The 12,771-nt window shown below is 47.5% G+C and overlaps 1 protein-coding gene across 1 annotated transcript in view; it reads right to left on the bottom strand.

Moving 5' to 3' along the window:
• LOC113643082 (contactin-4) overlaps positions 1-12,771 on the bottom strand; it is a 162,804-nt gene that overhangs the window by 40,383 nt on the left and 109,650 nt on the right. Inside the window, exons 14-15 of the mRNA XM_047813108.1 lie at positions 5,699-5,816; positions 4,994-5,152 (exon numbers count right to left, since the gene is read on the bottom strand). Of these exons, the coding sequence (XP_047669064.1) occupies positions 4,994-5,152; positions 5,699-5,816 (277 nt within the window). The remainder of the gene's footprint in view (positions 1-4,993; positions 5,153-5,698; positions 5,817-12,771) is intronic.

Here is a 12,771-nt window from a genome sequence, read left to right as displayed (position 1 = left end):
AGATATAGAATTGCGACCTGAGGTAAAAACATGTTTAACAAACCTTTCACCATGTCTTGGAAGTACACGGTTTGAAAGGTTTTCAAGCTGGACGTCTGCTTTTAGAGCTGTAGCACGACTCTGGCACATAGCTCATTCCTTTTCAAAAGCTGTCAAACAGGATTCTTGCCATGGTTGGCATATGTGCAAGGAACCTCTGAGTGCAGTCCAGTTGGATGATGCAAAGACTAAAATCCTTCTTGCTGTTCAAACTGAGGTCTATTCAGAGGAAATGCAATGCATCAAAAAGAGAGAATCTATTCAGAAACAAAGTTCTCTTGTTAAACTATGTCCCTTCATTGATTCTCAAGGTCTGCTTAGAGTTGGAGGACGGCTGTACAAAGCGCAACTTCCGTCAAATGAAGTTCATCCAATTATAATTCCAGGTAGACGCCACGTTACTTCTCTGCTCATTAGACACTACCACGAAAGAGTTTGCCACCAAGGCCACCATTTCACTGAAGGAGCCATTAGGGCAGCTGGATTTTGGATTGTAGGCGGCAAGAGATGCATCCGCAGTCTAATACACAACTGTGTAATATGTCGTAAGTTAAGGGGTAGGTTAGAAGAACAGAGAATGGCAGACCTACCTGCTGATCGCTTGAGCACTGATCCTCCATTTACTTATGTAGGTCTAGATGTGTTTGGTCCATGGTCTGTCACTACAAGAAGAACACGAGGACAAAGTAATATTAAGCGCTGGGCAGTCATCTTTACGTGTATGAGTACACGAGCCATTCACATTGAAATTGCTGAATCACTGGATGCATCTAGCTTTATCTATGCCCTTAGACGACTCATCGCAATCAGAGGACCTGTGAAACAACTGAGGTCTGATTGTGGGACAGATTTCATAGGGGCCTGCAAAGAATTACAGGCTGGTTCTAAGCATGCCAACAAACCTGTGGAAAACTACCTCTCAGAGCAAGGTTGTACCTGGTTGTTCAATCCGCCACATTCCTCACACATGGGAGGTAGTTGGGAGAGAATGATTGGAGTATCTCGTCGTATTCTAGATGGCATGTTTCTCAAACTCCTATGATACAAATCTCCATTCACACTTCATTTATCCTTGGAAAAAAGCATTTTCTGTAAGTGTTTTCTAAATGAATGTTTTTTTTTTTGATGTTTTGTTAGATCATGATGTATTTGGAGATGTTATATGAAAGGACATGTGTGTATATGAGACTTAAGTACTCCTCTGCTTGTTAGATTCAAGTAATCTGGGCATTTATTGTTAACAAACTTTCAGCACATTTATTTTAAAGCTTGTATGAATTTCTATGTAATTTATTGTTAAATTATAACATTATTACATTTCTATATAATTTATTGTTAAATTTCAAGTGTTTTCAAAGTCTGAACTTGTATGGCACTTGAATGGAAAACAATACTGTAGTTGTCTTTACTACATGTCAAGTAACAGACAACAAACACTGAATTTCTTCTGAATAAAATAAATAAAAATTGCAAACACAGCTTTGAGCAGCCTGAACTTAGGGCCTATATTTCAAGTAATGTAAAACATTCAGAATCTTCTGAATAAAATAAAGGTGCTTTTAATCTTTAAGAAAAAAATTAAACAAAAGACTTTTAAGCTGCCCCTTTTTTAAACATTAACTACATTAATAACACAGGAACCTTAGGCAAAAGAACATTTCAAGTAAAATAGAACAGGGCAGAATTTACTGAATAAAAGAAAAGTGCAGAGCTTTGAGCAGCTCCCTTTTTTCCCCTCTCCTTTCCACCTCTTCTTAGTCCCTTTCCATCTTCCGTTCCTAGTGAGAGAAATGGGCATGTAACTGTCCTGCCAGCAGTTTGAATTTTAATTGTCCTGCCAGAGTAATTAGGTGCATTACTGCCACCTTCTGCTCTGGAGTATGGAACAGAACTGTGGAACAGAACTATGGAACTGTTTTTGGCTTGGCTTTTGATGGCGCTCCTGTCGTAATAACTAGATTAACTGCACATGAACAAAAGATTTATCTTTTTATTAATATCAAAGAGCTTATATAATCTTATAATATTAGATTATAATAAGGAGATGCTTAATATGATAATATTAGAATTTTAACGGGTCCGGGCAGACCCGTCACTCGGTCCGGATCCGGACCGCGGTCCGCCATTTGGTGATGCCCGTTATATACCTTACAGTGTTTATCGAAATTAGTATAAGTGCATGTGTTCCAGATCATCATGTTTTTGCCACTGTAATTAGGATTTTGTTTTGGGGTAAATAAAAAGCTTCTGCTTCTACACGACGAATCTGCTGATCACTGGGAATCAGAATGTTTGCATACGTGAGGTACCTGGATGACGGCTGCAGGACAGTTGTTTTAACTAGTGAAATTAAGGACTTTAACTATGACATGTTTGACCAAACTCAGGTTTATTGGGTACGATGGAAGCAAGACTTCTTCAGGGCACAAATACTAATGCTTAAAGGTATGTAACTTAAGCAGTAGCTGTTTTATCGTAACTCGTTCACTGCACAATATAAACAAATGAGTGATATATAGTTTTGTTTCTTATTTTGTTTCTATAATTTTTCAGAGAATAAAGAAGACATAGAGCAGGAGTTGTCTAAAGGCAAACGACTCCAGGTAGCACCTCTTAAAAAAACATGGTCATCACCACCACATACTACCTTTTACTCTCTAAAAAAGAAAACGGAAGCTAAGAACAAAAATGTGTGTTGTAAAGGTTATATTGTGTAACGTTATTTGTGCACGTGTGTAAATTACAGTGTGATGGCAAATGTCATTGTCCTTGTCACTGTTTTTATATATATATATATATATATATATATATATATATATATATATATATATATATATATATATATATATATATATAAAGAAGGAAAGCCATGTAAATTATAGGAATATTTCTCTTTATTAAAAAGTGAATTGCAATTCTCTAGAAAATTGTCTTGGTCTTTATTTATCTATGAATATGCACTAAGAAATGTGATATGTAACAAATGGGTTTTGTTGTGGTCTTGCTGGGATTATACTAGCATCCAAAAGACAACATATGTTGACCAGCACACCAGCATCCCAGGCTGTTCGGCCCGCACACCAGCATCCTAGGCTGGTCGGCCAGCAGACCAGCAACCAGCACCTAATGCTGGACCAGCATACCACCATCCCAAGCTGGTCCCAGCATGCAAAACATAGCTTATGCTTGACTAGCAATGCTGTTTTTTTTTTTAGCAGGGTTCACATATACCTGATGTTTTAGCAGTCAGGAGAGCACAGTGCATACCGGTCAAATGTGATCATCCAGGTTCACCGAGTAGATGAGGATATCATCAATGTGGGCAAACATGTAGCGTTCAGGAGGATCTCTAAAGATTTAGTTTATGAATGACTGGAACACAGCTGGCACATTTGTTAGTGCATATGGCATAACTAAGTATTCAGTGTGCCCCCTGGTGGTGTGGAAGTCAGTTTTCCTTTCACTGATGAGGTTAAAAGTGCTTCGTAGATCTAACTTAGGAAATACTTATACCTCCCAAAGTTGTTTGAGGGTGGCAGGCACTAATAGGAGAGGAAATTGGTAGTGTACTGTAACCGAGTTTAGGTCAGTGTAGTCAATGCATGGCCTCCATCCATTTCTTCAATGAAGAAAAAGTCTGCCACAGCAAGAGGGACGGATGTAATCTGCAGCCAAGACTTCGTCAATGTATTCCTTCATGGTTTGGTTTTTGGGGTTGGACAATGGGTATATTCAGATTTTGGGGGGCATCACATTAGGCAGTTTGACTATAGAGCAATCCCATAGTTGGTGAGGTATGAGTCCAGTGGCCCATTCCTTGCTAAACACTTCTAGAAGGTCATTGTATTCCAGAGGAATGGGTCTCAATTTGTGACTTACTGGGCCCTCCACCGAAGTGGTTAGAAAGGGCCAGGTTTGGTGAGACACAAGCTGGTGGTTCCTACAGTAAAGGAACCATTGAATAAGCTCTTTGTCCTGGCATGGAAACATGGGGTTGTGAACCCATGGCCATGGAAAGCCAAAGATGATCGTGTTAGCGGGTGAACAAGTGACATAAAAGGAAATTTCCTTATGTAGCCCTCCCCAATGGGCGGATTGTCAACCACAGTGATGTGGAGAGGGGTGGTGAGGGGTGGGCAAACTGTTCAATGACTTGGTGGTCAATCAAATTAACTGTTGCTAGGGCTGTAAGACAATGGGTAGCATGAGTAAGGTGTATTTTAAAAAGAACAGATAGACTATTAGAATTAGAGAACCTGCCCACCCTAGAGCCTCTGAATAAGGTCTTCTCCAGACAGGCTGCACATGGGTGATTGGATTTACCACAGTAGAAATACAGATGGATCTGATGAAGGTGTTGGCATTCCTCCAACAAAAATCAGTTTTGTCCAAGTAACACAGCAGTTTGCTCCCGATAAGCTAGCAGCATTTTCCCTTGTTGGATGATGAGAGCTTGGAGCTGCAAAATGTCTACTGGATCCATTGTAGAATTCTGTAATGAATGCCCCGAAGTGGAGGATCTCAGATCCATTTGCGGATTTTAATGAGAAAGATATAAAGGTCCACAATGCCAAATCCAAAACAATAATCCAAATAGCAGTGTCAAAAAACAGGTAAAAGGTCAAAACCAAAGTGTCAGAATAAATAGGCAAACAAATCCAAAAAATGCAGAGATAATCACAGTCGGGAAAACCACAATCGAGGTCATACACAGACTAAGGTTGCAAAACCAAATGGATTGGTATGTAATATCAGGAAACAATACTTCTCGAATAACACTGCTTAAATATCTGAACAACCCAGAAGAGGGCAGACCCGGAAGTGGTTCAATAATTTGATTTATTGAATATTCGGAAGAGGGTTCCCTCTGGTGGCTGGAAGAAGGCATAGATATTACACAGTGACTATTTAGGTAAGTGCCATGTAAATATGTATCTTTATAAGATCTGTATACCTGTTTTTACAGCCTGCCAGCCAATGGAGAAAACACTTCGGGCCTGCACTATGTAATGTGTTATAGGGCTGTGATTGTCAGGACTGGGACTCCATGAGACCTGAACTGTCCAGGGAGTGACATCCCCCACCAAAATTCGCTCAGGGCAACCAGGGGGCCCTAAGGAAGAAAAAAACATAATTTTAACCTTCATGAGCTCATGTGACAGGACCATAAACTATCTTTTATTTTCATTTATAAAAAATAAGAGTGAATGCAGGTGATAAATAAAAATAAAACAAATCTATGTTACTGTAGCTATAGTGTACTTGATGGTTCCTCATGGTTGGATCCGATTTGAGGGAAGAGTCACTGAAAAGTAATAAAATTTTATTCTGACTGGCCTTATCATCTGCTCATATGCTGTACCATGACCCCATCCCTACTCAAAAGGTTCTGGGCTCACCAAGTGGTTTGAAAATGTTGTACATAACACCAAATAAGAAAGTAATTTTTGGAAGAACAGCTAGAGGGACTTGTGTAATCTATGGAAAGACACATTTAATCTGTCAAACAGGTTGTAGCATACAAAGTTTAAAGTGTTTTAATGTTCACTGTTTGGGAACATTGTAACAGAAACATCATGGAAAAACAGGTAATACATGTATCGGTTTTAGACATAGGATGGGGTTTGGAGTTGTAGAACATCTGTGGAGCTATATGTACCTCTGACAATCAAATCAGCTGCTGCCGAGACACTGTCCATCACAGTATGGACCATGCACACAAATTTCCCAGTGTGTTTTAGCTTGATGTTACGTACCATGAGATCGCCAGATGTTCCCTAGAGAGGACAAAAAAGAGCATTACAAGACATAGTTGAGTTAAATTAGATTACTAGATAACTAGATAACTAGATTACTTTGCCAAATTTGTAAATTCTTCTTGAACCTGCTGTGTCAATCAATATTTTTAAAAATAATTAAAAATCAACTACTACAGTAAATGGCAAATTGTAGGAAAATAAGGCTACACTAGATTAAGTATGTAACTACACTAGCATTTAACTACACTAGGTTATTCAACTACACTAGATTAAATATGTAACCAGAGAGGGGAACGGAATACTGCATCATGGCTTGACAATATTGGTATGCTTCTTCATGGAAGCAGTGTCTGAAGCTCTCTAAGAAAACACCCCAATCTATTTGATTAATGAGGTTATTAAGACATGTGGCAAGGTGACGCAGTATCTTGTTCCCTACTTAAGAAACCACTGCATCGTATGCTTGATGCTATGCCGATACTGATCCCAACACCAAACCCAATGTCACAACTGTCTCTCTATCTCTCACAGAACAACCTCCAAGATCCCAAATAATCTGGCTTTAAAACAATATATGTGACCTTCTGGCTGTCACTAAGAAACTACATGGGCTTGATCAGCAAAGCTGACATCTTCTGGCAGCATTTGATACAGTCAACCACAAGACTCTCTTGTCCAGCCTTAGGAGTCTTGGAATTCATTGGAATGGGTTGCTTTTTATCTGAAATGTCACTCATATCAGGTATCATGGAGGGGAGTGATATCTGCTCTATGCAGATTCTCAACTGGTGTCCTCCAGGGATAAATTCTTGGTCTGCTCATTTTCTCCCTCGATACCCACTCTCTTTGCAATTGTTTATCCTCACCTGGGTTCCCTTTCGAGGGAACTCGACGCTGCGTCAGTGCTGACGCTATGGGAATGCTTCTTTGAGGAAGTTGTGTCTGAAGCTCTGTGTGCACACACGCCATTTAATGGCTCGGAAAGGACACGTGACGGAGTTAATTACTCGCCAGTAAGTCCATATAAGGGCATCTACGTCACGCTGCTCCAGCTTTCTTTGTCTTCAGGAAGCGCTCTGTGTATGTGTGTCGTTTGTCTGTCCGTCAAGTGCAGAGAAAGAAAAAAAATAGGGAAAGACTAGGCAAAATGTTGCAGTCTAAGCACTTTAAGAGATGCGTGCATCCTTGCCCCCGCTTTATCACGGCGGACGACGCGCATTCTCTTTGTGTGGTGTGTTTGGGAGAGGAGCATGCCCGGTCGGCTCTCGAGGGAGCCGGCTGCGTGCATTGTGAGGGATTCCCTCTCCGCACGCTCCGATCCCGCCTGGCTGTGTTTTCAGCTTCGGCTGCGCCTCGTGGTTCGGGTCCTGCGTCTGCCGAGGCAGCGCGGCGGCTTCAATCATGGGGTTCCCAGGTTGAGTTAGCGGAGGCGGAGCAAGAGACGGGTGTTCCCCTTTCTCTTGCCCTCTCCCCTGACTCCGATCGCTCGGTTTCGCGTTCGGGAGCTCGCGCTGCGATTTCTCCCAACCCGGAAGAGAGCATGCTGCTTTCCGCATCCGGCTCTGAGGAGCTCGATGTCGAAGGGGAGGGGCTTTCCACCTCAGAACGGTCGACGCAATCAGTCGCGTTCGAGGAGCTCCTCGAGGTAATAACTCGGGCTGTTGAGAAGCTGAATTTAGATTGGCCTGAGGAGGTAGTTGGTGTCGCCCATTCTAAGCTGGACGACCGCTTTCTCACTTCAGGCCGTCAGCCACCTGCACGCAGGCGTCTGCCATTTCTTCCAGACCTCCATACTGAGGTATCGAGGTCTTGGAAAAATCCCTTTTCGGCGCGTGTATTTTCTCCAGCCATGTCAGACTATTCAGCCATTAATGGGCTTGAAGACCACGGGTATAGGACGATGCCGAGGGTTGAAGAGACGCTAGCCAGTTATCTCTCCCCTGCATCGCCCGCATGGAGAAAACCTGCCCTTCCATCCAAGCCATGTAGGACCACTTCGGCCATTGTGGGTAAGGCCTATGAGGCAGCGGGTCAAGCGGGTGCAGCGCTGCACACCATGGCGGTCTTGCAGGCCTACCAGGCTGATCTGCTAGCAGAGCTGGATGGCGGTGAAGGGCTGGGACCTCAGGCGGTGTCCGAGCTCCGCCGCGCCACTGATCTCGCGCTCCGTGCCACGAAGCAGACGGCCCGCTCTATAGGCCATACTATGGCTGCGCTGGTTGCCGCGGAGAGGCACTTGTGGCTTAATTTGACAGGCATAAGGGAGAAGGATAAGTCCTTTCTCCTGGACGCCCCAGTTTCACCTCAGGGCTTATTCGGCGACGCAGTTAGTACTGTCGTCGACAGGCATCAGGAGGTGGAACGCCAGTCAGCGGCGTTCAAGGAGTTTCTCCCTCGCCGCGGGGAGCAGCCTGGGCCATCATCTAGCCGCCCCCCCCCCTTCTAGCTCACTCAGGGCAGTGAGAAGAGCTAGTGTGGCGGCCCGAGCCCCCCCGTCTAAAACTAGGGAGGCCGGTTCACATGCCCGGACCCGGACCCGTCCGGTGAGAGAGGACCTTAGGTCTGTCCTCTCAGCCAAGCGGGCCATGAAGGAGTCCTGATGCCCGAGGGCAGGGGCTCCTGGGAGCACCCTATTCAGAGACGCTCCCCCTACTGCCAGCCCCGCCGCCTTTGTCGTTTCGGGGGGCAGTGGGGCCTGTGTCGGCTCCCCTTTCTTGTTCAGATCTTCCCAGGTTTGCGCCTGCCGGTGCGCTGTTTCAGGGTGCCCGGGAGGTCTGCACAAGTTTGACGCCACTGTCAGGCAGCCTGGCAGCGTGGAAACTTCTGCCAGGGGTGTCTCAGTGGGTCCTGAATACTGTGGAAAGAGGGTACAGGATCCAGTTTTCCTCACGTCCTCCGTGTTTCCAGGGTGTGTTGCCCACAAATGTGGGTGGGCACCAGGCGGCGTTCCTCCGGGAGGAACTCCTCTCACTTCTGGAGAAAGGGGCCATAGAGCATGTTCCCCTCCCAGAGCGGGACTCCGGCTTTTACAGCCGATATTTTGTTGTTCCCAAGAAGGACGGGGGGCTGCGTCCGATTCTGGACCTGCGGGCTCTGAACTGTACTCTGAAGACTTACAAGTTCAAGATGCTCACGCTCAAGATGATCGTGTCCCAGATCAGGTCCGAGGACTGGTTTGTCACGATCGACCTCAAGGATGCTTATTTCCACATAAGCATTCTGCCGGAGCACAGGAAGTTCCTCAGGTTCGCTTTCGGGGGCGAAGCGTACCAGTATCGTGTCCTTCCTTTTGGCCTAGCCCTTTCACCACGCACGTTCACGAAGTGCATAGATGCTGCCCTGGCACCATTGCGTCTCCAGGGCATCCGTGTACTGAACTACCTGGACGACTGGCTCATTCTTGCCCAGTCGGAGGCTATGGCAGCCAGGCATCGAGATGCTGTGCTTGCCCACATGAGGTCCTTAGGACTCAGGCTGAACCCAGGAAAGTGTGTGCTTTCTCCTTCTCAGAGAACCACCTTTCTGGGGGTGGTTTGGGACTCCACCACGATGCGGGCACATCTGTCTCCCACCCGGGTGGCCTCCATCTTGTCGGCGGTGAAAGCTATTCGGCTAGGCCGCAGCCTCTCTGTTGCCGAGGCACAGAGGGTGCTCGGACTCATGTCAGCAGCAGCCAACGTTATTCCTTTGGGTCTGCTTCACATGAGGCCATTCCAGCTCTGGCTCAAGGGGGCGGGCTTTTATCCTCGCAGGCATCCCCTCAGGGTTATACGGGTTACGCGCCGTGGGCTTCGTACCCTCCTTATGTGGAAAAGACCCCGGTTCTTGGCCTTGGGTCCCATTCTAGGGGCGTGTCACCGTCGCAGGACTCTTTCGACGGACGCCTCGCTTTCGGGCTGGGGCGCAGCCTTAGATGGCCGCCCGGCCCAGGGTCTATGGGAGAGCCCCTGTCTCTCATGGCACATAAATTGCCTGGAGATGAGGGCTGTGTTCCTAGCGTTGCAACACTTTCTCCCGCACCTGGAGGGCTGTCATGTCCTAGTGCGAACAGACAGCACCGCGGTGGTGTCCTATATCAACCATCAGGGCGGTCTGCGTTCACGCCCCCTGTTCAGGTTGGCGTGGCAGATTTTGCTCTGGGCAGAGACCAGGTTTCTTTCGCTAAGAGCGGTTTTTATCCCAGGGCGTGTAAATCGGGAGGCAGACTTCCTGTCGAGGCAGGTGCTAAGGCCCGGGGAGTGGCGTCTTCACCCTCACGTGGTGAAGCAAATCTGGCAGATTTTCGGCCGGGCGGAAGTGGATTTGTTCGCCTCAGAGGAGTCGACCCACTGTCCGCTGTGGTTCTCCCTCTCTCACCCGGCCCCGTTGGGCCTGGATGCCCTGGTATGGACGTGGCCGAGGCTCCGTCTGTACGCCTTTCCCCCGGTAGCTCTGCTCCCGCAAGTCCTAGCCAGAGTGCGCCACGACCGGGTCAACCTTCTCCTAGTTGCCCCCCGTTGGCCCTCTCGGGTTTGGTTCACGGACCTAGTGTCCCTCCTTTACGGCACTCCATGGGAGGTTCCCGTCAGGAGGGATCTCCTCTCTCAGGCGCAGGGGGCAATTCATCACCCCCGCCCCGAGATGAGGGGGACCAGCTCCTAGACGCAGGCCTCTCAACTGAGGTGACAGAGACTCTGCTGAATGCTAGGGCTCCCTCCACTAGGAAACTGTATGCTCTGAAGTGGAGGCTTTTCCGCCTCTGGTGTGACGAGCACTCTCAGGATCCAGTTCACTGCCCGGTTGGTACAGTGCTGGAGTTCCTGCAGTCTTGCTTTTCTCGGGGCCTGTCCCCTTCTACTCTAAAGGTGTACGTGGCCGCAGTTGCCGCGAACCACGAACCGGTCCTTGGGGCCTCCTTGGGTAGGCACCCTTTGGTCTCTCGCTTTCTGCGTGGTGTCAGGCGGCTGAGGCCTTCCTCTAGGCCACGCCTTCCTTCCTGGGACCTCTCCGTGGTCCTGGAGGGGCTGTTGGAAGCCCCCTTTGAGCCCTTGGAGTCAGCCTCTGAGAAGTTTCTGACCCTGAAGTCTGCCCTGCTTCTTGCCTTGGCCTCTCTCAGGAGAGTCGGGGATTTGCAGGCTTTGTCGATCGCCCCCGCCTGCCTAGAGTTTGCCCCCGGTATGTCCAAGGCTATCCTGCACCCCAGGCCAGGATATGTCCCTAAGGTGCCCAGGATGGCGGGATGTCCAATCATCCTGCAAGCCTACTGTCCCCCGCCCCATGAGTCAGCGCGGCAGGAGAGGCTGCACTTGCTTTGCCCGGTAAGGGCCCTGAGGACTTACGTCCACCGCTCTAGCTCGTGGCGTAACTCCTCTGCCCTTTTTGTCTGTTTTGGGGGCCGGAATAGGGGTAATCCAGTTTCCAAACAGCGCCTGGCGCACTGGGTGGTGGAGGCCATTACTCAGGCCTATGAGGTGCGCGGTCATGCCTCACCTCTTGGCATCAGGGCCCACTCCACTAGGGGTATCGCCTCATCCAGTGCCTTGGCCAGGGGTGTCCCCATTGAAGATATTTGTGCTGCGGCAGGATGGTCCTCTCCGCACACCTTTATCAGATTCTATGACCTGGACTTGGACCCCACTCCAGGGTCCCAGGTACTGCGGGGCCTATGATGTGCTGTTCCCAGTCTGCTCGTGCTCTCTCACGGCCTCTGGCGCAGTCATCGACTGGTGCGTGGCGGCGTGGGTATTGGCATTCCCATAGCGTCAGCACTGACGCAGCGTCGAGTTCCCTCGAAAGGGAACTACACCAGGTTACGTATGTAACCCGGTTCCCTGAGAGGGGAACGAGACGCTGCGTTGCTGGCCACGCCCCAGGCATCCGTTCGCGCTTCCTTCAGACAAAGAGAGCTGGAGCAGCGTGACGTAGATGCCCTTATATGGACTTACTGGCGAGTAATTAACTCCGTCACGTGTCCTTTCCGAGCCATTAAATGGCGTGTGTGCACACAGAGCTTCAGACACAACTTCCTCAAAGAAGCATTCCCATAGCGTCAGCACTGACGCAGCGTCTCGTTCCCCTCTCAGGGAACCGGGTTACATACGTAACCTGGTGTAGTTTTCTTACCACTGCTATTATGATTACAGTCTCCTTAACTCCCTCAGATACCATGGCTTCTGCCATGTCTGGCAGACATACTGTATCATCATGGATGACAGCTCATCTGTTGAAACTAAATCCCATCAAAACTACTGGTCATCCAAGATAATTTCCCAGTTCAGGATTTTCCATTATCCCTACACAACAATCTCCCCTTCATCCACTGCTCACAACCTTGGGGTAAGCATGAACAATCAGCTGTTGCATGCTTATGTAGGTTGCTTCTCTACAATATTAGAAGGATCTGGCCATTTTTATTCACACAGGCTGCTTGGGAGCTTGTTCAGTCTCTTGTCATTTCAGGTCCATCAATGAAAACTATTCATCCTCTGCAACTGATCCAAATTATAGCTGCACGACTTCTTTTCAACATGCTTAAGTTCAACCACACCACCCAAGCACTTTCCCTCCACTGGGTTCCGGTGGGTTTAAAGCCAAAAATCGACCAGCACCCTCTAACCTCAAAGCTCTTATCACCCCTTGCACTGCACCTCACACCCATTGATCTACTAGCATTGCTTGACTAGTCCTACAATCTCTTCGGGTAATGTATACATCAAGACCCTTTTCTGTTCTGGCAACAATGTGGTGGAATGACCTTCCCCTATATGCGAGTCACTGGCTATCTTCAAAAATGGTGAAGACCTACCATTTCCTGAAACATTTAAACTAGTGCTTGTTTTGCTAGTTTGCGTGTTTTAAAAAATGCATCTACAAACAGAATTTTAGGCTCTTGGTAAGCTAAGTCTGATCTTGATATATCCTTGCACAACGATCTGATCTCCCCTTCAGCCACAGCTCGCAACCTTGGGGTAACCGTGTACAATCAACTGTCCTT

The sequence above is a fragment of the Tachysurus fulvidraco genome, chromosome 5, assembly GCF_022655615.1.
Source record: "Tachysurus fulvidraco isolate hzauxx_2018 chromosome 5, HZAU_PFXX_2.0, whole genome shotgun sequence".
Classification (NCBI taxonomy): domain Eukaryota; kingdom Metazoa; phylum Chordata; class Actinopteri; order Siluriformes; family Bagridae; genus Tachysurus; species Tachysurus fulvidraco.
The sequence above is the reverse complement of the archived record's forward strand: the minus strand, read 5'-3'. Positions and strand labels throughout refer to the sequence as shown.